We start from the raw sequence: 25,778 nt of genomic DNA on the forward strand, positions 1-25,778 counted from the left end.
CAAGCTGGAACGCTGCCGCTGTTGTTAATGCATCTGCGAGAACATTTACGTGCTGTTAGCAGGGGTTTAGAAAAGTGGGCTGTGTCACTGCATATCTATGCTGCTGTAACTGCAGCCAGGAGATTTCTCTCTTCTAAGTCACAAACACACAAATACGCGTGCACACAGACCCAAATGATTCACCTCATAAACACAGGGACGAAGGTTTGGGGCAGAGTTGCATAATGTCTAAGGATTTATGAGGATGTGCAGCATTTTGTTGCCATAGTAACTTGCAATAAAAGGTATTCTAAAATGCCCTATTCATTTTTCCCTATTCAAATTCACCAAACATCTCCGAGGCAAGTGATTATAATACATTATAAACCTAATCTCCTTTTTCCTCCTCATAAAACCATATTTGAAAATGCATTACATGAGTCAACCCGCACATTATTAAAATATCTCACAGCAAAATCTTCGCTGGGAAAAATACAATGCCTCAATATGGCATCTTTTGGAAAAGGTCATAGGCAATCAACAGCGAGTCCATACAGGAAATCTATAGGTGTTAAATTGTAATTTATTTCTACATATAATCCTTGATGAACTATAATCTCATCCGGCTTGTACATACGAATCTGTTTGTCAACTTGTAGCCTTAAATTCCTTCCAGCTGTCTGTCCAGTCCTGTTTATTTGTGTAAATACATGGATAGACACAAATCATTATTCAAATCCCTACACTATTATTCACCCACTCCTCACCAAAATCTGCACATGCTATTAAACTGATTTGAGAAAATGTATTCTTCATTATCTATCAAAGTACACTATAAAGTGTATTTAAAACTTTCCCCAATGTTCATTATATATTTAAATAATCTCCTCACTACATAAATGCATGCAGTCTTTTTTTGCATGTGAATCCATGTAATTATCATAATAAAATGCCAATCTGAATAATTCCGTTTCATGATTTAAAATAGCAAATATCCCAGAACCTGTATTTTATTATCATTCTCAGTCCAGCCAAAGCTGTAACAATGGCAGTGTTTAAAGCAAAGCGCTCATTGTCATTTTTATTTGTTAAATATGATAGACAGAGAGAGAGAGCAACAATAAATGGATTGGCTTTTAACTGCTCCTGATGTGCACAATGACTTCATGTGCATAAACATTAAAAGGAGGCACACATTAATTAAGCACGCAAAATCCACAGAGAACGGGAGCTTTCATTGGCCTACGAAACTAATGAAGTGTTAGTGCAGTGCTGTGTTTGAACCTGATGTCAGATTTCCTTTCATTTATTCATCCTCTGTTGTTTCAACTTGCTGCTTTTCTAGAAAAACAGACTTCATTATTTACCAGCGCTGATACCGTTCAGTCACTGAAGGACCAACACTCATACAGAGTTCAAGTACAAGATAATGTACAGCCAGACAGTCATTAAAAAGCCCCAGACAGAGTGACCAGGACACTGACATATGCTACGTGTCTACCAAATAAATAAACACTTGGATGTAAAATAACGGATTAAGCTGAAATTTGAAAGCTGAGTTTTCAAATTTTGATTGTAGGTTCATCCTCTGGCGTCCTTTACATAACAATTTTTTTTATATACTCAATTTTTCAGGCACTTTTTAGAGAGAGAATAAGAGAGAGAAAGTAAGGTTTTGTCTGGTTATAAAAGATTTGGGTTGAGGATGAGTGGGTCTGGGAAAACGTAATTAATCCCGTATGTACCTCCCTCCCCCTTTTACCCCCACAAAGTACCATCACTCCAAAGTCCCTACAGTTTTTTCCAATAACAGAGTCAGTTTTCTGTTCTACCAGAGACACCGTTATTCTCTTGTGTATGACAGGCATTAACTACATTTATGTTTACTGTGATTCAAATAATAAAGTCTGGTTCACCTAAAAATAAAAATAGCTCAACTCCAAAAAAAAAAATTACTCACTCTCATGATGTTTCAAACCCATATGGTTTTATTTTTTCCATAGTACTATATTCCAGATTTCTGAACAAATTTAAATGGTTTATTGAAAAGAACTGATTCAAAAGAATGATTCATTAACTGATCGAGTTCTCCAGTTCAACTCACTGACTTAGTAACCCATTTGCAACAGTTCTCTAGTTAACAGCTCACTGGAAGAGAAGATTATCAGCAACTGAAGTACTTTAAGTCTGTTCCTCACACAAAGTTATTGTATGGCCTTAGAGGCCCTGGAATATAATGCCTTTTTGGTACATTTAGGAGCTTAACTATGGAAGTCAGTTTCTGCTACTGAATTAAAAAAAAAAGGTTATTGTGGCTTTTTATCTCACAATTCTAAGAAAAAAAAGTGAAAAGAATAATTGTGTGATACAAGCTTGCATTTCTTACTTTTTTTTCTCAGAATTGTGGGATCCCATATTGAAAGTCCAATTTTGAGGGGGGAAAAAATATGTTTTCAGAATTGCAATTTATACGTCACAATTCTGACTTTACTCACAATTATGTGTTACGAAGTAGGAATTGCGAGATATAAACAGCTAATTCTGAGAAAAAGTCACAATTGCGAGATACAACCTGACAATTCTAAGAAAAAAAAGTCCGAATTGTGAGTTCATTTCTCAGAATTGCCAGTTTATGTCACGTAGTTCTGACTTTCTAACTTGCAACTGTGAGTTGATATCATGCAATTCTGAAAAAAGTTAGAATTGCATGTTTATATGACTTTAGAACTCGCTATTGTGAGTTTATATCATGCAATTCCAACTTCATTTCTCAGAATTGTGAGTTTATTGTCTATAGAAAACAACTGAATATTGAATTCTGAGATAAAAAGTTGCAATTACCTTTTTTATTTTTTATTCAGTGGTGGAAACTGGCTTCCATACGTAACAGCCATTGTATGTTAAAAAAAAAAAAATAATAATAATAAAAAAAATAAAAACACATAGCCTAAATAAATAAATAAATAAATAAATAAATAAGATTCTTTTAAATGTTTATTCTTTGACCACTTCACTCCAAGTCCAGCTCCTGGAGGCATGCTGTGGGCGGAGCTAAAGAGTCACGAGCATGCAAAGCTTGCAAGCTGTGACATTGACATAAATAAAACAAAAACTTTATTAACTTAAAGCTGCAGTTCGTAACTTTTTTTGTGTTCAAAATGTACAGAATTTTCATAAGCGAGTACATCATGAATCCATTTTCCAGACTGTGTTTTTGTATCTTGAATCACTACGGTACACCTATAATAAGTTTTTATATTTGGACTATTTCAGACTGGTTCTGGTAGGAACCGCTGCGGAGCAGTCCAGTACCTGCGTGATTTGTCATAGACATAAACAGAGAGAAGTAGCACCGGCTATAATGTTCTTCAAGTTGCATGCAGTTCTAGATCCAGCCATATATATTTTCAATCCAGAATTAGATCCCGACACAAGAATTAAAGGGGAGGTCTAATGCTATATTATGCTTTTTGATTTATTTACACTCCTAAAGAATTGGATTGTCATGTTAAACATGACCAATGTCTCAAAAAACAAGTTGGACGCATGAGTATGACTATTTCTGTGCCAAAGACACTCCTTCAGGGTTCCGAAAGAGTGTCTTTGGCACAGAAATAATCTGTGAATATAAGTTAGAAATTATGAAATAGCATTAGACTTATTTAATACTTGCACATCTTAGCCGCGGTTGTTTGTTCCTGCCTTCATAGTAGACACTACATGCCGTAGTTCTATTGCCTGTTTCTCCAGGCAAAACAATGCCCTCATATGACGCTCAAGCTTTACAATACATGTCATTCAACTAGAATGATTCAGAACAGTTGTGGATTATTTACCAAATACCCTTGTGTACCACAAGTATAAACAAGCCTTGGCTCACAGCACCAGCACCAATTCAAAATTAAAATTGCTTGATGCCACTGTGAATTGTATATAGAACAATACAGATTGTTTGATTTAACTGACGAAAACAACAGTCGATTGACCTTGACGTGCCAGTCTGGTCTCTTTCTGTCAGTCACATTGCAGGATGCCCTTCAGTGAAGCATTCAGCCTCACTTGTCAATATTAACAACTCAAAAAAAATGCATGCTGGGTAAAGACAATGGCCTTTGGGGTGTTTAGAGATTAGCCTCGGAGCCTGGGATAATAGAAAGGCTAATTGGGGGAGAAGTTCATCTGTAGACTGCTAAAATAGTCACACGGGGAGGGCGAGAGAAAAAAAAATAGAAACAGAATGAGAAAATTAAATGTAAAGACCACAGAACAAGGGAGAGTAAAAAAAAGGAAAAGGACTAGATGTGAACATTGTTTCGATTAAACAAAAACATAAAAAAAGTGAATGAGTAAGTACTGTATGTTAAAAAGAACAGAAGAGTATATGCACGTGTGAGCATGTATGCATGTGTCTCAGTTTTCTGTTAAGCTGATAACAGCATTACAGCGTGCATTTTAAATTCATAGTGCTTAATGTTACGAGACCTCTTAATCCGCAGAAAATCAATGCCTAATAACCTATGAAAATGTACATTTGCTCTTTTACTATCGCCAGAGGCCCAGTCATGCACCCCGGGGGCCCTTCTTTCAATTCCCCCGCATTAGCAGTAAAAACCATAAACCACCATTAACGACGGAGGATTTGTGTGAAGCAGTGAGGCGGCTGGTCTGCGCTCATGCCATTTGGGACAGAGATCAGCTCCAGGAATGATGTTTGCATGATAGAGACAGTCAGGGAGGATCCTGAATCGGTCTCATGGATATTTAAAATGAAGATGAGAGGAGCTTGAAGAAAGTGGGTTTACCGTTAAACTGAAAGGAGACAAATGATTTGTTTTTTTGTTTGTTATCTGAACTCTGATATAATGTGGTATATGAATGAAGTTGGTAATACATCCGTGGCATGGTAAATTTACTTTCAGGAAAAAAAGGTACAAAACTGTTACTGCAGCAATACCCTTTCACTTTAGGACATTTTAGGTAGTAATATGTACATTTAAGTACTAATATGTACCATTTAGGTATAAATATATTTAAACTAAAATAAAATGAAATAAAATAACACTTTATTGGGCCTGAAATAAATGGGGGAAAAAGATAAATAAATATATACAATTAAAAATATATATATTGTGACACTTTGTTTTTATCAGGTACATAATATGTTCATATAGTTAATGCAAAGAATCACACTTGTTTGTTAATATTAATTGTAAAAATGATTACATGAATTATTGCACACTGTTTGCACATTATTTCACATTTGTTATGTAATGTAATGACACTCACATTTTAGTGTGACTTAAAGGGATAGTTTACCAGGAAAAACAACAAAAAAAAAAAGACAAAAAAGGAACATTTTGATATTGTTTCACAGTAACAATATATATCACGATACAGTTATTTTTGCTTTAAATTAGGTCTTTATGATATCAAAATTTTTGATACCATAGAAATTTCATAATTCGTGTCACCAGTGTTGCTATCACAAAAAACAAATACTAGTCTAAAATATATACATAATTACAAACAATAGGACCAAAAAAGTACTGTAGAACAAATACATATAAAATGCTACATACATGGTTTAAAGTAATCAAATGTATAAAAACGCTGCATATTCTTCACTCTGTAAATTAAACAGATTAATTAAAGTTACAATATAAAATTAAATATTAAAGTTACAAAAGCGTTTTCACTTAAGGCATAACACACTGTATTTATGAGGATACTTGCAAAGACAGGCATTTTGACACATACATGTAGGTGTATTCAACTGTTCAAGCCCTATAAAGCAGCCAAACTCAGTTGAATACTCCCACACTCTATAAACACTGTCTTCTTTGACAGCACTCAGAAACAGTGTCTCAGACAGCATGCGCATATAGCAAAATGAATTCTCTTTCGCTGCTGATTGTGTTTCAACAGCTTAAAATTGCTTGTTTTTAAACTGAATGCTTAAAAACGTGTGCAAAGGTAAGTTTTCATAACCACGTAGCACAGCAACATCCAAAATCTCAACCAGTTGACAAGCAGTTAAACGTGTCTAGCAGTATGTCGCCCACCTCTACCCTCCCTCACGTTGTTCCAAATTGGTATAAATTTCTATTTTATGTTAAACACAGAAGGATATATTTTGAAGAATAATGGTAACTGAACAGCTGGCTGGTAGCCATTGGCTATGGAAGTCCAGTTGTAATGTAATGGTGATGTTGTTGAGTGGATGAAGGCAGATATAAATACAAACTTGCAGTTGATTGTATGAAAGGAGTGGGGTTTAAAATCACTAAATAATTCTGGGAATACGTCATTGAAGATTAAGTTTTGATTAAAAATTAGAAGGTCAGAAAACATCAACATGCCTTTTAAGTGATGCTTTAGGTGTCCTGATGTGTTTTGGGATCACTGTATATTGAAATAGTATGGCATTGTCGCCACAGTTTTGTGTGCAAGTGTCTGTAGAGGGTGTTTTTAATCAAATTTTGAGCGCGGGCTTGTTTGTTGGTGCGCTTGCGTAACCGTAAATGTGTTTTTGGCTAAGCCTGTGTGTATGAGCTTGTGTAATTGTGTTGTCTCCGACTGTCAGCTCCACTAAGCCCCAAACCCCCCCATACCCACCCCCCAGCACACGGCTGACCTGTTTCCATATAAACACAGGAGGCTGGAGGCAGAATGCTGAACGGCGGGCTAAAGCTTAGGCATCCCGAGGATGGACGCCTCCGAGGCTTAGGGTCCCTCATCTCCCAGCGACAGAGCTACCAGACCCAGCCGGCCATCCTCCCTGCCACCCGACTATAATTACCCGACAGAAATGTATGTACGTGCTTACCGCCTGCAGGGCTGATCTCCAGCTGCCGTGATATTAACTCCATCAGGTCTTTTGCTGAAAAGAGCTTTATCCCTCAGCTCTCAGGAGAAGCCCGGCACAGCCATCCCCTTAATAACATACATAACTTCTCTCAAGCACAACTTCTTCTCCATGTCCCCGACAACTGAAATACTGCTCATAAGGGGAGAAAAAATCAATGTCCCTGTCTTCTGCTGCCTGTGTATAAAGCATGGCGAAGTTATAAAGAATGTGTAGAAGGAGAATATAGGAGAAAAGGAGTGACTCCTTCGCTGCAGATAAATTATATATTTAAAATCAGCATTTTTGTCTCAGCTTTCAAGAATGTCTAATTATCCTTTAAACAAGATTAATTTGCTTGGGAAACAAAACTGTTTAAGATACTAAGATTTGTATATTTTGTTAATTTAGTTTATTGTTCTTAGTATATTAGCTTTTCTTTCTGTTTTAAGCTCAAACTTTTTTGAAGATTAGATTTATGCACAAAACAAGGGATAAAGTATTTGCAAATGAGGTAAGAAAAACAAAGGTAATTCACAACATATTTGCAGACAAAAAGTCTCAATATCGTATGCAATTTTGTATAACTGTTTTGTTTCAAGGATATTTAGATATTGTTATTGGAGATAGATTTTTCAATTTGAAAGTACTAAGATGGTGATGGGAAAAAAAAAATACATTCTCCTCTGAGAATCCTTGGCTTTGCTCACAATACATTTGCTTACTCCTTCGCAAAATTATTGTGTTCCTCTGAGAAACTCACAAAGCTTTTGTCATTGTAATACTACTAGGAGCAAAATCTGTATTTCAGTGTTTTTGTGAGTGAATGCAAAGTTTCTTAGGGGAACAAAATATTTTGTGAGAGAAGACAAAAGCACTGAAATACAATTTTTCCTCCAATCTCATTTTATTTACCAACACCGTGTCCTTTACCAACATAATCTAATAAATAAATAAATAAAATAAAATAAAATAAAATAATAAATAAAATAAAATAAAATAAAATAAAATACAATAAAATAAAATAAAACTGCAAAAATATATCCATGTAAAAAAACAAACAAAAAAAAAACCCCAAAAACAAACCAAGCCTACAAACATAACATATTTAAATGATTGATGAGGGAGCCATCATATAATAATGTGGCTATGAAGATTTCTGTTTCTGGCTAACGACATGTTATTAATCTTTCTCCCTGCTGAGCAGATATCACAAGGTTATTAGTAGCATGCCCTTTCATGGACAACATCCAAAAAGCTGTTGCAGATGCACATGAATAGTTATGACAGCCCAAAGTTTTTTTATCTGGTTGCATATAACATCATCTGAACATATCAAGACAATCTACTGAAAGCATTGTGTCAAATAATGTATGCGAATAATATGGAAATCAACTCGTAACTCCCATCAACATGATAAATGTGGGTGTATGAAATTAACACACTGATTAAGTTTAAAATATATCTATTTGTCTGGGGACGTACCACAATATCCACATATGCAATTACTCTTTTTTTTGTGTGTGCTTTGTGAGGCACACTGGGCATCAAACGTCTATAATTTTGCATCTGTTGTTTGTGTAAAGCTCTCATTAAAGCCATTCCCGCTGGGAGATCAATCTTTGTTGCCCTATTGATCAGCATCTAGATGCAAGATGGCTGAAAGGCAGTGAGGGATTTCTGTGACGTACAAACCTTATGATGTACAAAGTGTGAGTGAGTGCATGTTTGTGTGTGTCAGAGAGACAGAAAAAGAAAACTGCAGGACGGAATGCAAACTGACTGGATAAACCATTCCCCTGAACAGATTACACACCAGCGGACTGATTCAACTGGCTAAACACCAACAGTTAAAGTAATTCTCTCAACCCATCTCCTTCTAATTCAAACAACAAACCTCTCAGCAGACTGATGCTTATCAGTCCCTGCAGACTTAACGCTCACCTCAAAACTGATTTCTCTGCGTTCACAATCTCCCAGCTGCTAATGGGCTCTTAACGTCCATCTCACCAACTAACGCTGCGAGGAAAAGAGATCCAGATGACATTTTTCCACCCGTTAGCCACTGTGTTCTCGCAATAGTCCTGTTCTTCTAACCGTTCTCTTAAATCAGCAGGTGGATTGTGAAGTTGTCGCTATCTAGTAAAGTGAATACTTAAAGGGATAGTTCCCCCAAAAAAAGAAAATTACCCTGTGATTTACTCACCCTTAAGCAATTTTAAATGTATATGACTTCCTTCTTTTGGAGTTATATAAAAAAATGTCCTGCCTTTTCTTTATAATGGCAGTGAATGGTGGTCCAGATTTTGAAGCAAAATAAAGCACATCCATCCATCATACAAAGTACTCCACATGGCTCTAAAGACCTCTTTATAAACTTTACTTTATAAACTTAGAGTAAAGAGAGTAAAGCAAAACAGCAGTCACGAATTAGAAGCACAAAAAGAAGGATTTGTAAAGAAAAATATCAGAGGATTTTGATATAAATCTAGAGGAGATTGGTTTTCCTTCACTGTAACATAAAACTTGTGAGACTAGCATATTCTCACCGGAGCTTACGCTACGCCTACGTCATCCACTGAAACGCCACTCTCTCATGAATATATGTTAGTGGAAGCTAGAGATTACAGTTTATAAAGTTGTAAATATAGATTTTTTTCTCATACAAATGCATTGATTCACTTCAGAAAGCCTTTATTAACCCCCTAGAGTCGTGTAGAGCAGAGGTCCCCAAGCACCGGGTCGCAACCCACTACGGGGCCGTGGAAGAATTTCTACCAGGTTGCAAGAACGTTCTGGGGAAAAATTTGTATAGATATGATGCTCTGTTATTTATTGTGTGCAAATAATTGTTCTAATTATTTTGTACTTTCATTGTATGCAATTGATATGGAGTAACAATTTGATGATTTCATGTTAAATTAGTAAATAAAATATTGCTCTGATCTGTCTTATAATATATTAGGTGATCCGTGATACGAATCAGGTCCAGACCCCATCGTTCGGCATATGATCTGCAGATTAATTTGCCAATTTACACGTTTAAGCTATTTAAAACCACAAAATGAAGAAACGAAACAGAACTCAATTCGTTACTTACGCTCTGTTCTTGCACACACCCAAAGCGCGCACAAGCATAGAGACGTGTTTCAGACAGCGCGGCATACCGAGTTGATTCCTCTTTCATGTCTCCCCGCATTTAAGATACATACGCATGGGGGTGTGCAGTTAAGTCACTATATTGGAAATATTTCTGTTTTAAACCAAGAAGGCGAGTCAATGGATGTCACACAAGAAACGTGAAAACTTTACGCATTAGTTATGTCTTAAGTTCAGTACATTCACTATACAGAAAGCGAAAGTAAAAAAACTACTTCAGTCCACGAGAATATTTTTAAACTGTAATTGGTCCATGGAGAAAAAAGGTTGGAGACCTCTGGTGGAGCACTTTTTATGATGGATGGACGCACTTTATTTAGCTTTTTTTGAATTTCTTTCAAAGAAAAAAATCTTACTGACCCCAAACTTTTAAATGGTAGTATATAATAATGTCAGTTTCATGGATAGTTATATTAATTTAGCCTGCCATATGTATAAAGCCATCAATACAAAGCCATTTTCCAGCTCATTTTGACCACCCACTCAGGGAAAGACCTGATGTGGTTTAGGGTTATGAGTAATAGTTGATACTGCAATAACAGACTGGCATAGAATAGGCCAGGATACACAACATATCAGCACCATATATATTATTATTATTATTATTTAGTACCGGCTGATATTGAATATTAATTATTCATGCACCTTTTATCCATTTTTACATTTAGATTTCCTTTTTATCAAACACTCACTTAAAATTCATCTCTTAAAACACTAACGACTTAAGAACGCTACTAATCTGCAAATCTCAAAATGCATATTCATTTTTCATACTGTATATCATATTGCACTTGTCATTTTTGTATGCAGAATGTATGAATCAGACAGGCAGTGAACTGTGGGTGGTATGTGGGCACACCGTCGGAGGCTGAGATTAAGATTAAATACACTCTCAATCAAATCTAAGACAAATCATAAAACTGATTTGAATGTTTGTATAAAGCATTTCATTACACTATTCTGTAGTCATGGCACAGCATTAGTGACGGTACAGTGAGTGTTGTGCACCAGCCTGAGAGTGTTTTTGTGAGTTAAGCCAACAGCAGATGGTGAATGGACACATGACCCACCCTCCTCATTCAACCAGCACTGGTTCAGAGGGGAGAACAGGTGCGTCGTCTGATACAGTCCCCCCTGAAACTTGAACTCGTACTTTCATTCCCCGTCTCACATTCACATGGCCTGTCTGCTGCTATGCTTCACGGCAGACTTTTCCAATTAGTCTCACCCGTGTAACCCCGCCGGTGTCACTTGAGACAGCATATGGGCCATTGTACCTATAAAACTCAATCTAACATAAGACACTGCATTCAATCAAATCTTACTTGTAGCAAAATCATTTAAGCCCTGAATATATGGAAAGATTACATGAGCATAGCAGAACATAGTAAGGTGTCAATTAATTAGTGACCAATTCCTGAAGTAAATCCAGTTATTACTCACTTCTCTGATATGCACACTCACACAGTACAAGTCAAACATTTAGGGTCAGTAAGATTGTGTGTGTTAGAGATTGAAACATTTATTGAGCAAGCATGTATTACATTGGTCAAAAGTGACATTAAGGGCATTTATAATGTTACAAAACATTTAAATTTCAAATAATAAATGCTGTTCTTTTGTACTTTCTATTCTTCAAAGAATCCTGTATCACAGTTTTCACAAAAATATTAAGCAGTATGACTTTTTAACAATGATAATGATAAGATTTCTATCACTGTAAAAAAAATTCACTAAAAAACTTAGGTTCAGCAGCTGCCCTAAAATGTTAAGTTAAATCAACTTATAACTACAAGTTATTTCAACTCACTACAATAAAGTGAGTTGTAATGACTTGTACTTTTAAGTTGATTTAACTCATGAGTCAAAATGACTTGTACTTTTAAGTTGATTTAACTTAAAATTTGAAGGCAGCTGCTAAACTTAAGTTTTTAAGTCAAAACTTTTTACATTGTAATAACAATATAATAATACATAATGTGACACTGAAAATGTTGTCCTTAATTAAATAATTGTCCTTAATTTAATAGTTTAATTAAATATTAATTAAATTAAATGAAATATTAAATTTACATTAAAATATAAACATATTAAAACATTTTTAAAGCTATTTTAAATGGTAGTAATATTCCACAGTGTTTCTGCTTGTAATATATTTTTGTTCAAAAAAACACATTCTTGGAGAGTATAAGAGACCTAAACTTAATGACTATTTCATTACAGTCTGAAATCTATCATTTCTAATCAGTGGTCTGTAATTTCCTGTTTTCATTAGTGTTTTTCCCCCCTCTCTCTATCTGCAATACTAATTGTCTGAGCATTTAAAAATCAGACAATAAGAACAAAAAAAAAAAAAAAAAAATTAAATAAATAAATAAATAAAATGATGAAATAATAATAAAAATATTTTCGTGAAGTGTTTTTTGCAGCCTGTATGCAGTCACATTAGGCCTTAAGGAAGCTATTTGGGCATTTTATAGCTGAAGTGTGTATTTTCTGTACCACTAGCAATGTTTTATAGCGCCACAGAACCAAATTTCTTTTTGTCCAGATGCATGCAAATGAAGCTGTTTGAAGTTGGGTAATAGTATTCTAAAACTTTTGTATAATATTAGCTAAGACATCTAACCTGTTACACATACACGCTTCAAGTTTCCAAAAAGTTTGAAAGAAATTACCATGCGAAACACAATAGAACATCCACAGAGATGTTCTCATAAAAAGGAAGCGAGGGGTAAAAATCAGTAATAACAACAGAGTTATTAAGCCACCCGGCTGGCATTTCCCATTATGAATATTAAACTGTGCCTCTGTTGCACTTAACCTGCTGGGGCATTTCGAAGTCATCACTACTATTTCAGACCCGCTGTTTCCCGTGCACTCCATTCTTTGTATGTAAATCTGAAACTCAAGCACAGAGTCTGGTGCGTCTCTCTCATAAGCAGCCCAGTAAATCCCTCCTCATCACACTGTGGGGATTTGGCCTGTAATACTGCTGCCGTGACTCACCTACCGCAAGGAGGAAAGGAGAATTAAAGGAGGAACCCAAGCAAAACCAGGCTTTCGAGTTTGTTCTTTCCTTCACTTTCTGCTCCAGCCCTGTTGATGGGTCAACAGTAAGTTTTTGGGTGGTCAAAACAGGTGGATGCAAGTACGGGGCAGTTGTGTCAGTACTACAGTCCTGGGTTTACAACTACAAGCCAAAACCTGCAGCCTAGGGCAATCATTGCCCACAGGGAAGCATTTGAAGAAAATTGCTCTGCCTGTCATTTAGTCAGCAGAGCGGCACGCCAGAAAGATGAGCACACAGTCTATTCAAGACTGGTGTGCGTGTGTGTGGCCATGAGTGATTGAAATGAAGAGACTCACGTTACGGGTTATAGAACAGGCAGACAGATGCACAGGCAGCTTTAAGACCCAAAACACACTGCAGGAGCACCAAGTCTGACATCCCAGTGTGTATCGTATCCATCCTAATTAGTATGTGAGATTAGAATAAATGTCTCAAAGCATAATATGCTGAGGAGAGTATGCCAGAAGTCAATGGATGGTCAGCTGATTTCTGAAGTGTGGATCCATCCCAGCTGTGGGGGGCAGCCGTGGTGGGCAGCCGTGGCCTATGGAACAGTCAGTCTTCTATTATATTAATTTAGCAAGGTTTGTACTATTTTCTGCTTATTTTGATAAAAAAAATTGTTCAGTTAATATTTTTTCATTAAAATATGTTAATATAAAACATTTATTTTAAAATATAGAAACAAAATCATTTTAAAATGTAAAGATTCTGAAAGCATTGAAGGAGATCCCTTAGTAATTAATTATAGATTTACAGTAGTAACAACAAATTATATTTTATTATATGATATCATTAATATCATGTTTTTAAATAAACATGGTGATTATCTCTAAGATGGACACCCAACATAATATATGATATTTACAATCTGAATCTAACAATGTCATATCAACAAATGGAAAAGTCAGTCTTCTATTAATTATCATGTTAATTATTGTGCCTTTAGCCCCAACAGCAGGGGCACTTTTTACCCCAAATACCATACTTTTACATATTCTTTTATTATTTAAAAACTCGCAATTCTTGCCCCGTCTCTGTGGTCTTCTGATTGGTCCACTGTTTTTGATCTGACATTGATAAACGGCACTGTATGTAAAAGTTTAAATTCCGTTAACTTAACACGGCATCTTAAACGTGCCACTCACATGTGAGACACTGCAAAAGATGCAAAAAGCGCCACAGTATTAACAGGATTAAAAAAACAATATAACTGACATGCGAAAATTATGTTGGTTAGAGTTTCTGAATTTCGGTTTCAATTACTATTTGAATGAATCGTCCAGCCCTATTTAGAAGAACATTTCAACTGTGTTTTTTCAGTCAATGGGGTCTAAAACCACACCGGACGCCACTGTATTTCCTTGTATAAGTTTGTGTTAACTGTCCCTTTAAATATCTCTTGCTGTGCCCTGAAGAAAAAGTACATACTTTTGAGTGTATAGCTAAAGAATAGGCAAGCTTTGGCACATAATAGGGTACAACGGGGCTAAAGGCTCCCCAGGGTAAAGGGCGTCTTTGATATTATTTTCCTCCAAAACACAAGAAGGCAAAAAAAAAGTGGCGTAGCACCTTCTAAAACATCCAGTTTTCAAAATACACGTGCAGATTTGTCTGATCATTGATGCGATCGTGGGCAGCAGTCTAAAGTCGATTCTGTGGTTACTTGATCTAATATTTGATGTTTAAAAAAATGTTGTAGATTCAAATGAGAATCACTAAAATTCTTGAATATATCTTGAGACAAAGGTCTTCTTAATGATTTTCAGTTTTGTTTAAGATAATTAAGCAGTTTTTGTTTACAGTAGCAGGTTGGCACGGTAAAGCCATGCTCACACTACAGGATTTTTAAAATCCTAACCGATTGTCGGCGCCAATAGCCTTGTGGTTAATGCGCCGACATATACTGCGCAACGGCGACCCAAGTTCGATTCCTGTCTCAAGGTCCTTTGCCGATTCCGCTCCCCTCTCTCTACCGAATACTTTCCTGTTATCTCTCCACTGTCCTATCTGAATTAAAAAGCCCAAAAAATAACATAAAAAATGTTACTTGTTTCAGAATGTATAGAGAATAAAAAAAAAAAAAAAAGGAATCCTAAATGATTATGAAATCTGGTTACAGTGCACACATAAGGAGAATCTTTGCAGATTATCTTAAACATGCACACACTACAAGATTTGAAAATTGTGGGCGCATCACACATAAAGATTATCATGCTGGGGGGAGCACCTCACATGATCTTACGCAACAGACTGTCATTTCAGCAACTAATGTTTACATATGTAAGTTAGCATGCTAGCAGCTTTATGCACTCACCTGGCATGTTCAAAACTGAGACGATTCCACCCCAGAGCAAAAACTCAAGAAGCAGTTTCCTCCATCTCCACTATCCAACGGACCGTACAGCAGCTGTTTTGCAGTCGCGCATTGGCTGTTGTCAAAGTACTGATATAATCATATAGCCGTCATCATCCCGATTTAAAATCCTAAATCAAACATCTTTGATATTAATCAGGGCGGCCCTTATTTGTGTGCGAGCAGATCGGGACGTGAAAGATTCAATCTGTGAACATCTCACATTACCAGATAATCTGAGCCGAACATCGGGACTGATCGAGGTGTCCGATTCTCGGGAGGGGAAAATCGCGGCAAAATCGACCAAAAAATCCTGTAGTGTGAGCCCAGCTTAACTTTTGTATTTGACGGCAACGTGGTGGTGTAGACATTCTGCGCTGTGCTTTTTAAACCATTCCTGAGCACTGTGTCTTGCGTTTTAGATGCAAAGACGTGTTCTGTGTGAATGGCCAGTAAGAAGCTAGTGTAAATATTTGCACATATAGAGTGACAGGACAAGATCGCTGACATGCAGCAGCGATCATGAAGCGTCAGATTTGGTGCTAATGAAAAGGACACACTCCTCATGCATAGACACAAACAGTATGTATTGTTGAGCTTGCTGCGTCTCATATTTACTTCCCTCACATAAATTCACACACCACAAGCTTTCTACAGTATATGCATGCTTATGGTGAAGAAACACACACACAAACACATGTATAGATGTAACCCAGACAGGTCTTATTATATCCGCCCACTTCCTCTATGCACACTCTTATCACTTTCCCTTGTTCTTTCGCTACCTCTCTCATGCGCCTGACTTCTCAGGTTTCGGTGAATCAGACCTGGTGAATAATGTATAAGGTACAAGCTGTGAAAACCTGGACAGCACTGTAGGCAGCAGGCAGCGACTAAATGAAAGTTTAGAGCATTCAGACAGACGGCATTCACTAACGCTGTGCCGTATCCACCCACAGACAGCGGTATCTTCATCAGCTCTGCTTTGTTTAAAGGGGCCTGTCAAAAAAAACAACATTTAAACAGTGAAATGGATTGCTCAGTGCCTGTTTGGAGAAATGATGCCATTAAGGGCAACAGAACGCCACTGAAGGAAACTGCTAGGGGAAAAATTGTGTTTTACAAATTGGCAGACATTTTCTTGTGCTGAAAGTCAAGGAGATTGCCAAATGACTAGTTAGCAGGCTGGAAGAAAGAAAGAAAATGGGTAAAACATGATTTATTTCACATTAGGACAATGGAGGGGTTGGCATGAGCGATTCATCGCTAAAAGCTCTTCTAGAGGTCTGCCACAAACCAGTATTACTTTTAGTGGTTTTGTGTTTGGAGATGTGATTTATCCCAATGCAATGAGTTGAATGTTTTAAACCTGTTTACTAAAAAAAGAATACTTGAAATGCAGTTACATTGGTATGTGGCGTCAAAGTCTTTGTGAGTGCAAAAAGTAGACCATTTTTACAACTCGAAGAGACTGTATGAAGAATATTTAGGTATAATTTTCTACACATTCATTATTCTTTCACCCCCTCTCATTCATTATTGTGAATGAGATTGACTCACATGTCAAAATGAACGAAGTGCATGCAGGAGATGCTCAGAATTGTTCATTCAGTTTGCTCACAAATGAGTTGTGTAACATGGCCAAAAAAATGATCACAGTAAAAAATGTAATATTAGTTGATATTGATAATTATCTTTATTTCTTTCAAGTTTAAAGGCAGATTTTTGCTGTTAAGTGAAAGTTGTAGAAACCAGACCATTATTTGTGATTTTAAACTACTCTTTATGGTCAGAACATGACAAACACTTCACATTTTTGAATTCTTTACATTTTTCCAGTCTTTTTTCCTTACCAAAATAAATATCTTAATAGAAGAATCAATTTCTTAGTTTTTGCATGTTGTAATGGGTGATATTGATTCAAATTATGAAACGGGTTTGTGTTGCCTGACTTTGATGATGTGTATCTTTGGCACAGTTTGCAATGCAGGCTGCAATATTAATAATATTACATTTTTTGTCTCTTAGAAATGCACATTTGACAGTAGCTTGAGGTAAATTTATGTTTATTATCAAAAGCAGTAACATCTGTAAAAATTGTAGCAACCTCATTTTTATATGGTGAAATTTAGTTATTGAGACTGTTTTATTACAATTAACCATTGGCCTTACATAGTACATTTAGATCATGATAACCACACTGTAAAACATAAAATTTGTTGAGTCAGTTTAAAAAAAATTGTTACCCTGCTGCCTTAAAATTTTAAGTTCAGTCAACTAAAATAAGTTTATTCAACTTGAAATGTTAAGTTGTACTAAGTAACAACTTAGATATTTGTGTTTGCTAAACTTAACAGATGGGTAAGTAACCCAGCTGCCTTGAAATTTTAAGTTGATTCAACTCAAATATCTAAGTTGTCACTTAGTATAATTTAACATTTCAAGTTGAATAAACTTTTTTGAGTTGACTGAACTTAACATTTTAAGGCAGCCAGGTTACAAATTATTTTAAGTTGACTCAGCAAATTGTGTTTTACAGTGCACAGGTAAAACTGTGGTACAGATGTTACTGCTATTAATAATGAACGTAATAATTTACATCTGCGTCCATATAGCACCTCAATACCATGGTAAAATGTAACTATATGATCTCTAGGTATTTGTACGAAAAACAGTATGTTGTATTGGAATGTTCAACCTGATGTCATATTGATGTCCAGTGCCTGCTGGGATGTTTATAGAGGTGACTGATGTGTCCACTCATTCAATTCCATAATGCATTACAATAATGAGTATACAACCAATGCACACTCAGCGACTAGCCTGTATTAGTCTAGGTCTGTATTAGTGGAGTAATGTAGGAAGTAATGAATAAGCAAAAAACTGAAAAGTGAAATGTCCAGAGAGTGGCGCTAAAACACACGTTCAACATGTGACTGTGGCAAGTTTTTATTACGTTGGTACAGGCACGTATTGCTGCATTTTATTATGCTGCTTGAGGTACGTATTGTGGCCGTTCAGAATTTAAATATCCGGGGAGTGTCGCTAAAGGTTAATGCTCTATCGTGTTGGAAATATCCCCTAAAACTACTCATGCATATGAAGCTGTATACTGGATGACAACGTTCAAAAATATCAGTTTTAAAATTGCGTATGATGTTAAAATGGTTTTGAACATAATATTCTGCAAGTAATTGTGTGACAATTAGGCTTAATCAAAACTCTGTACCTGTAAATCATACTTTGTGTGAAAAGGAATAAAAGTTTTACTGCCTCAATTTTTTTTTTTTTTTTTTTTTTTTTCAGTTTTGCAGAAACGTATATAGAGGCACGTATTTCCAGTGAGCCTATGGTGTCAATGAGAGTATTGGAGCCAATTTCAGATACAGACATTGGCTTGTTGAATGCACTTGAAGGCAATATGAGTCAGTGCATGCAAGAGAATGAAAATGATTTGTTTGCCTTTGTTCAAAAAAAGCACTAAATAAAGTCACATCTGCTTCTCTGCACACACCAATGTATGAAAATCAATATCTGTACAGTAGAATCATAACACATCAAATTTAACAGTTTTTCTGTAATCACTTCCCTATGAACTTTATCCAGACATCAGTCATTTAAAGATTAATGGCTTTTATACAGCTCCACAGTCCTGCTGGGCAAACACAGTCATTTCATTTGAAAGAAAAGACTAGATCAATTTTATCTCTGTGTTGTGATAACTGACAACTAGCATCTAGGGGAAAAAAAGAAAATTATAGGAAGCTGGTAATTTCTTGGCTGAAAAACCTGTACTTCGGAACGGATGACGGTGAGACGGCTCTCCAAAGCTCACGCCATACTTTCATTACCCCTCGACTATTCCCCTGTAGGCCAGCTGCCATGCCAGCTTGGATCCTGTTAATGCTCTAAAACTGGAACATAATTTCAAGGTCTCCGGGAATAGCCTGCTCTTTCCGGCCTTTTTATATTTATTTATTTTATCCAGAGTCACCTGTCGAGTGGCTGTGATTATGCATGCATGACTGGGCCTGCGCCATGCAAATCCTCCGGGCTCTTTCGCAGAGGGCTCGCTGACCTGCTTCCTGCTTTCATCCCGCCTCTAAGTACCGATCACAAACGGCCAGGAACTAAATCAACAGCACATGAAAGGCGTCGAGCATGGAGGAGAGAGAGGCCACATGGCTAAACAATCCCCTCCCTACCCTGTCGTAAACAGCTTGGAATGTTCACGCAGAGCTGAGCACATTCACCAATGCCTCAACAGCACTGTCTGTTATGCAAATGAGCTGGATTTAATTTCTATTCCACTGTTCTCAATAAAAATATTAACATTACCCGGCCCGGTCTCTATGTTTACTTGGCCCCAGTCTGGAGGCTCTGAATGCTAATGTATTTGGCTACATTTTAAATATTGATATACAGTATAGCGCACTTTAGAAAAACTACAGTGAAGATCACACATACATCTGTCTGAGGAACTATACCTTAAAAGCAGATGGGGAAGGGCAGGTATAATAGAATAATAGTAAAGATAAATATTTAATAAAGAGAATATTTTGAATTACAGGTACACTGTGTGTTGCATCAAACTGCAAGGGATTTTTCATTGAACAATTAAGTGAGTGTGTTAAAAAAAACATTTTGATTAAGCAGACAAAATTGATTTTACTAAATCTACCTGAACTACTAATTGACTAATTGGTCTTAAAAGGGTACTCAGTATTGTTTTTCCTCTTAAAAAACAAACAAACAAACAAATAAGTTTATGTAATTTACTTGTTAATGACTTATTTTCTTAATATATTTTTAATTATTATTATTTGGGTTTTTTTTGTTTGTTTGTTTTCATTGTGAGCGTTATTGTAATTATGGTTTAAAACTCCAATAAATAAAGTATTAAAAAAAAAAGTGTTACTCGTTGTAATCATGATTAATCGCATACAAAATAACAGTTTGAGTTTGCCTAATATATATGTGTGTGCTGTGTGTAATTATTATGTAGATATAAAAACAAACACATTTATATATATAAGACATATTTACAAGTATATGTATTTATTATAAGTTTTATATAATATATATAGTATTCAAAATATATGTAATTTTTTTTTTATTTACTTTGTAATAGGGCTGTCAAATGATTAATCACATACAAAATAAAAGTTTGAGTTTGCCTAATATATGTGTGTGTGCTGTGTGTAATTATTATGTAGACATAAATACAAACACATTTATGTATATATTTAAGATATATTTACAAGTATATGTATTTATTATAATTTTTATATAATATGTGTGACCGTGGACCACAAAACCAGTCTTAAGTCGCTGGGGTATATTTGTAGCAATAGCCAAAAATACATTGTGTGGGTCAAAATTATTGATTTTTCTTTTATGGCAAAAATCATTAGGAAATTAAGTAAAGATCATGTTCCATGAAGATATTTTGTAACATTCCTACTGTAAATATATGAAAACTTAATTTTTGATTAGTAATATACATTGTTAAGAACTTTATTTTGACAACTTTAAAGGCCGTTTTCACAATATTTTGATTTGTTTGCACCCTTAGATTCCAGGTTTTCAAATAGTTATATCTCGAACAAATACTGTCCTATCATAACCATCCATACATCAACTGAAAGCTTATTTATTCAGCTTTCAGACGATGTATAGGTCTCAATTTTGAAAAATTGACCCTTATGACTGGTTTTGTGGTCCAGGGTCACACACATATATATATATATATATTGTACATAAATGTAAATATTTTGTATATAAATAACATATTTCTCTTAAATATATACATTAATTTGTGTGTATTTATATATACATAATAATTATACACAGCACACACATTTAAATGAATTTTTTTAAATATTTAATTAAATGAAATTCATTAAATGTAAAAAAACTGACATTGGTAACCTCTATATAATCAGACAAAATTTCATTACCTGAATAAAGCACTGAAGCACTTCACATCAGGAATTAAAATATCTTCTTTTTTTTTTTTTGTCTAATAATAAAACGAAAACACTAGATGACCTCACTGTTGAATGACTCACGGGCTAGTCGACCACCGTGATCTATGTTACATATAAAATGGTTAGATTATCTGACCTATTTCTATGTGTCTGTACGTGGCAAAGATCAGAGGGAAAAAGTTGATATATGTGTGTGTGTGCGTATTCCTGTATGCATCCATGTTTCCCTGAGGTGTTCCTTGTCACATACAGCATACTAATTCAAGCCTTCCATTCATATTCATTTTACAGAAAATTGCTATTCCAGACACAGTCTGAATAATGCTTCCATATTCAAGCTCTCGTCACTGTTCTGTTCGTTTAATATCAGACTTGTAACTTTACATTTCCATATATTCTTTTTCATAACCTTTAAAGTTCACAGCGCTCCAATAACACACCCACCTTTCTAGCTTTTGAAACGAGATCATGCAATTTCAATCAGGGCTTGAGTTTTCCATTTGTTTTGAGTCAACAGGTAAATGGCAGCCAGAGCCTCTACAGATAACATTTATATGTAATTTTTTGTTAAAATGACAACATTGAGGATAAAAAATCAGTCCGCTATGGCACTCAGAAAACAGCATCTGAGGCCAAGGGAATGCGCACCACTTGTTCAGTAGTACAAGAGGGAAATTGTCCCCCTCTGCAGCACACACAATATTGCAGGTGCTTAAATTATTCATCCTGTACGAACGCTGAGGTCTCACTCAGAGCCAAAACTCCAGCCTCTTAATCTCTACTTTATATTCCATTTTATATTTTACAGCTTTGTTTACTCCGAAAGGGAGATAAACTTCTTTTTTTTTTTTTTCGAAGGCATAGAGGTCTCGCTTTGTTCCTATTGAGAACAAAGAAAACAGTTGTGTGTAATTTTCATATATCACTATGCAACATTTTCTGTCAGTTGCCTTCGTCCTTCTGGCAAACAGGCATAAGAATTGCACACATTTGGTTCTTGAGTAATTGTGACCCAAAGAATGCCAAATGAATGAATTACCCAGGGCTTGCATGACTACTCATTTTTAATAGTCAACTAGTCGTCCAGAAAACTAATGGACAAGCTGTTGTTGACCATTGTTTACCTTATGTAAATGATTCACCATATGCCATTTAGATTTCTTTGCTGTTTCTGGCAAGTTCCGCTGATGGATGGAAATGGTGCGAGCTGAGATGGAGAATGTCCGAGCAAGCACTCATATCTCCAAAATCAGATTCATGCCACTTGCATTGAAAACAAAATGTCATGCAGAGCAAAAAAACATGTACCAACTGCTTATAGTTTCTGTCAACGTTTGGGCAACACTTGACTTGTTTCAGGACAGATACACATGCATTTTGTCTTGTATTTGAAGAAACCAAATCAAGACTCTCAGTACTTACAGCATGTCTTTTGAATACAAAAAAATTCACTTTTATGTTAAATTTCTCTTGAACCTCAGACATGGTGTGAGAGAGTTAAATATAGCCAGCAACCAAACTGGCACAAGTTAATGTAAATAAGTAGCTACTGCGTTTGAATTCAAATTTACATTTAAGGCAATAAGTAGTAGGGCTGAGTTCTGACACAAATTCACAATTCGATTTGATTCTGATGCACATGCTTGCAATTCGATTGAATATCAATTATTATCAGATACAGTGCAAAAAAAAATCTCTCAACTAATGCTGTAAAATACACGAGTACTATATTACTATATTATTGAGTTAAAATAGTTAAATAAACTGATTAAAAGTTAAAGTAGTTAAATAGTTAAAATAAACTGATTTGTATACACTTTAATTACACTAGTTTTTATAATAATAAAGTTACAATTCCGTAATTATATTTCTACTCCAATTTGTTTTTTATATAAACATTTAAATGGGGGCTTTAATAAAAACAAGACAGATTTATTTAAACATAAATTAAACACTGAAGAACAGTAAAAAATTATAATGAAATGTTATATGGTGCATATATTTAGAAAACTGCTCCTCCCTAGAGTTTTTCAAGATGACTAATGAGTTTATGGTCACCGAATATGTTTTTTTCTGAGGTAAATGTGACGTTACAACCTGATCTTATGGCAATTCATATATATTTTACAAGGTGGCTAATTCGTGCGAAATTTGTACAAGCTCAATCTTTGCTAAATCGTACGTATTGTACGATTTACGACCTACCTTGTTCCTAAACCTACTCATCACTGGGGTCTAGACAAATCCTAAAAAATTTTTTTGAAGTGAGGTTGTACAAATTCGTACAAATTAGCCACCTCATAAAACATGTACAAATTGGTTGTGAGATAGCATTGGATGTTAAGTGACCTTGTTTACATACTGTTATATTGACATTTTTCCGTGGTTGAAACACTGATTGAGACACATGAGACAGGATATGGATTTCAGCAAGTTGTAGTCTTTCTTTTAACTTTGAATGTTTATTCATGTTTATTTATTTATTTATTTACTTTTATTAAACTGAGGCAGTGATCTGTCACTCCACATCAAACAGCGCCAAAACTGCATTTATGGTTTGAATATTGTAATTAAGGGAACGGAATTTGAAATCTGAGACTGTGTTTTATATCAAAAGTAATAAAGCACAAAGCTTATTGCGATTTATTGGATGGGAGGTGTGCTACAATGTTCCATTCATTAACTGAAAACAGGCTAGACTAATAAATTCTTGGGATTTAAGAATCAATATTGTTTCGACATAATCGATATCGACTAAAATTATTGCATTGCATTAATGCTATACAGTAATATTAAAGAAAATGAAAAAAATGACTCTCCCAAAGTCAGTGAAACTCAGTGTTATCATAGTATTTCTTAAAATTCTGTTAAAAAAGCAAGAGTCTGCTCATCTTATTTGCAAGACCTTGCTAAATTTAAACAGTGTCTTTACAAATATGCATTGGTTCATATTCATAATTCTTGTCTCAGTTCAACAGAACTAATTGTATCACTTTTCTTTTAATACGTTCACCTCCTTTTTCAATTCCCTTAGCCACCTACAGCAAAGTGAGAACACGACCCCTTCTGACTGCAAATCCCAGACATTACAAACCATAAAATCACGGCACACAATGGAGAATGCTTCACTTTGTCAATAGCATGCACAGTTAGCCACTTACTCCAGTTGATTTCATTGTGTATAAATGACGTATTTACCCAGAATAGCCCAGTTTGGGTGTGCCCTTCTGTTTCTACTGGGGTCTTGAGGCTCAAGTGGTCTTGACCTGCCCTGGGACCCTCTCCCTGGGGCCACGGTGATGGGAACGCTCCAGGGACTGTTAGGGCCATTAGTCCCTCCCTCTGCAAAGAGACTCACTGTATTCAGTAACTTTCACTTAGTCGAGTGAAAGTTATTTTAAAGGATGCCAACTAAGATATCGAAAACCATATGGTGGGATATATTAACTGGTTCTGTTAAATGGAAGAATAACTAGCTATTTTTCCTGATTCTCAGATGCTACTGTGATACATATGATCTTGTTAATGGAATGTTTTGCTATCGTAGTACTGAAAGTAATTTTTGCATTCAAAGTCAATCAATCACATTGCAGAACAATTAACAGCACATCCGAAACAGACAATGCTCAGCTAAACACAAAGACGAGGAGCTGTACGTTGGGGAGGCGAAGACACAAAAACAAGATTAAAGCCATATAATACAAAGCTGGAAAAGCACAAAAGGATTTGACAACCAGGAACACCCAACAAAAAGAATAAGGGAGCTAGTCAGACCAGAGGACCAAAAGACTGTATAACAACAAGAAGAAGATGCATTCACAGGCAAAGAAAAGGAGATGGCAAGGTTAAAACAGAGGGAATCAACAAAAAGCAAAGGTGACAGAAAAGAGAATTATGGGAGTATAGTTCTAAACAAAACTAGAGCAAGCACAGGAAGTCCAAAGCCAGCATCTGAATATGTGTACGTCTATAATGAAATGTAAAGTATGTTGAAAAGAGTATGAGTAAAATAACAAAAAATAAACAATGCACACTTTGGCCTGGTTCAGATAACACCATTTTTTTGTCCGTCACGGCAATAACTGTGTCAGATTATGTGATTTAGACTCCTAAAATCTTGTCGTGACAGGAACAAGAAACATGTCAGACTACACGTTGCTACCCGACCATTCATCGCTAACAGCCTTTAACGACATAAGTGATGGTGAAACTAGACAGGTGACATTAGCATAAACAAACAATGGCTAGCAAACAGCGTGTCTTGCTCTGTCTTGTCATCAGAAAAGCCCGAAAAAGAAAGAAAAGAAAACCTGACAGTGGACACAAATCTGGATTGTGTGAAGAGGATATATCGACTGTCAAAGACAACTGAGGTAA

The 25,778-nt window shown here is 35.6% G+C and overlaps 1 protein-coding gene across 2 annotated transcripts in view; it reads right to left on the reverse strand.

Annotated features, from left to right (window-relative positions):
* gfra1a (gdnf family receptor alpha 1a) overlaps positions 1-25,778 on the reverse strand; it is a 90,197-nt gene that overhangs the window by 46,186 nt on the left and 18,233 nt on the right. The window contains exon 4 of one of the 2 annotated variants that reach the window (XM_051126142.1): positions 24,600-24,743. The exons of the other annotated variant lie outside the window; for it this stretch is intronic. Coding sequence (XP_050982099.1) covers positions 24,600-24,743 — 144 coding nt within the window. The remainder of the gene's footprint in view (positions 1-24,599; positions 24,744-25,778) is intronic. 2 annotated transcript variants of the gene reach the window in all.

Source organism: Labeo rohita, chromosome 13, assembly GCF_022985175.1.
Source record: "Labeo rohita strain BAU-BD-2019 chromosome 13, IGBB_LRoh.1.0, whole genome shotgun sequence".
NCBI lineage: Eukaryota > Metazoa > Chordata > Actinopteri > Cypriniformes > Cyprinidae > Labeo > Labeo rohita.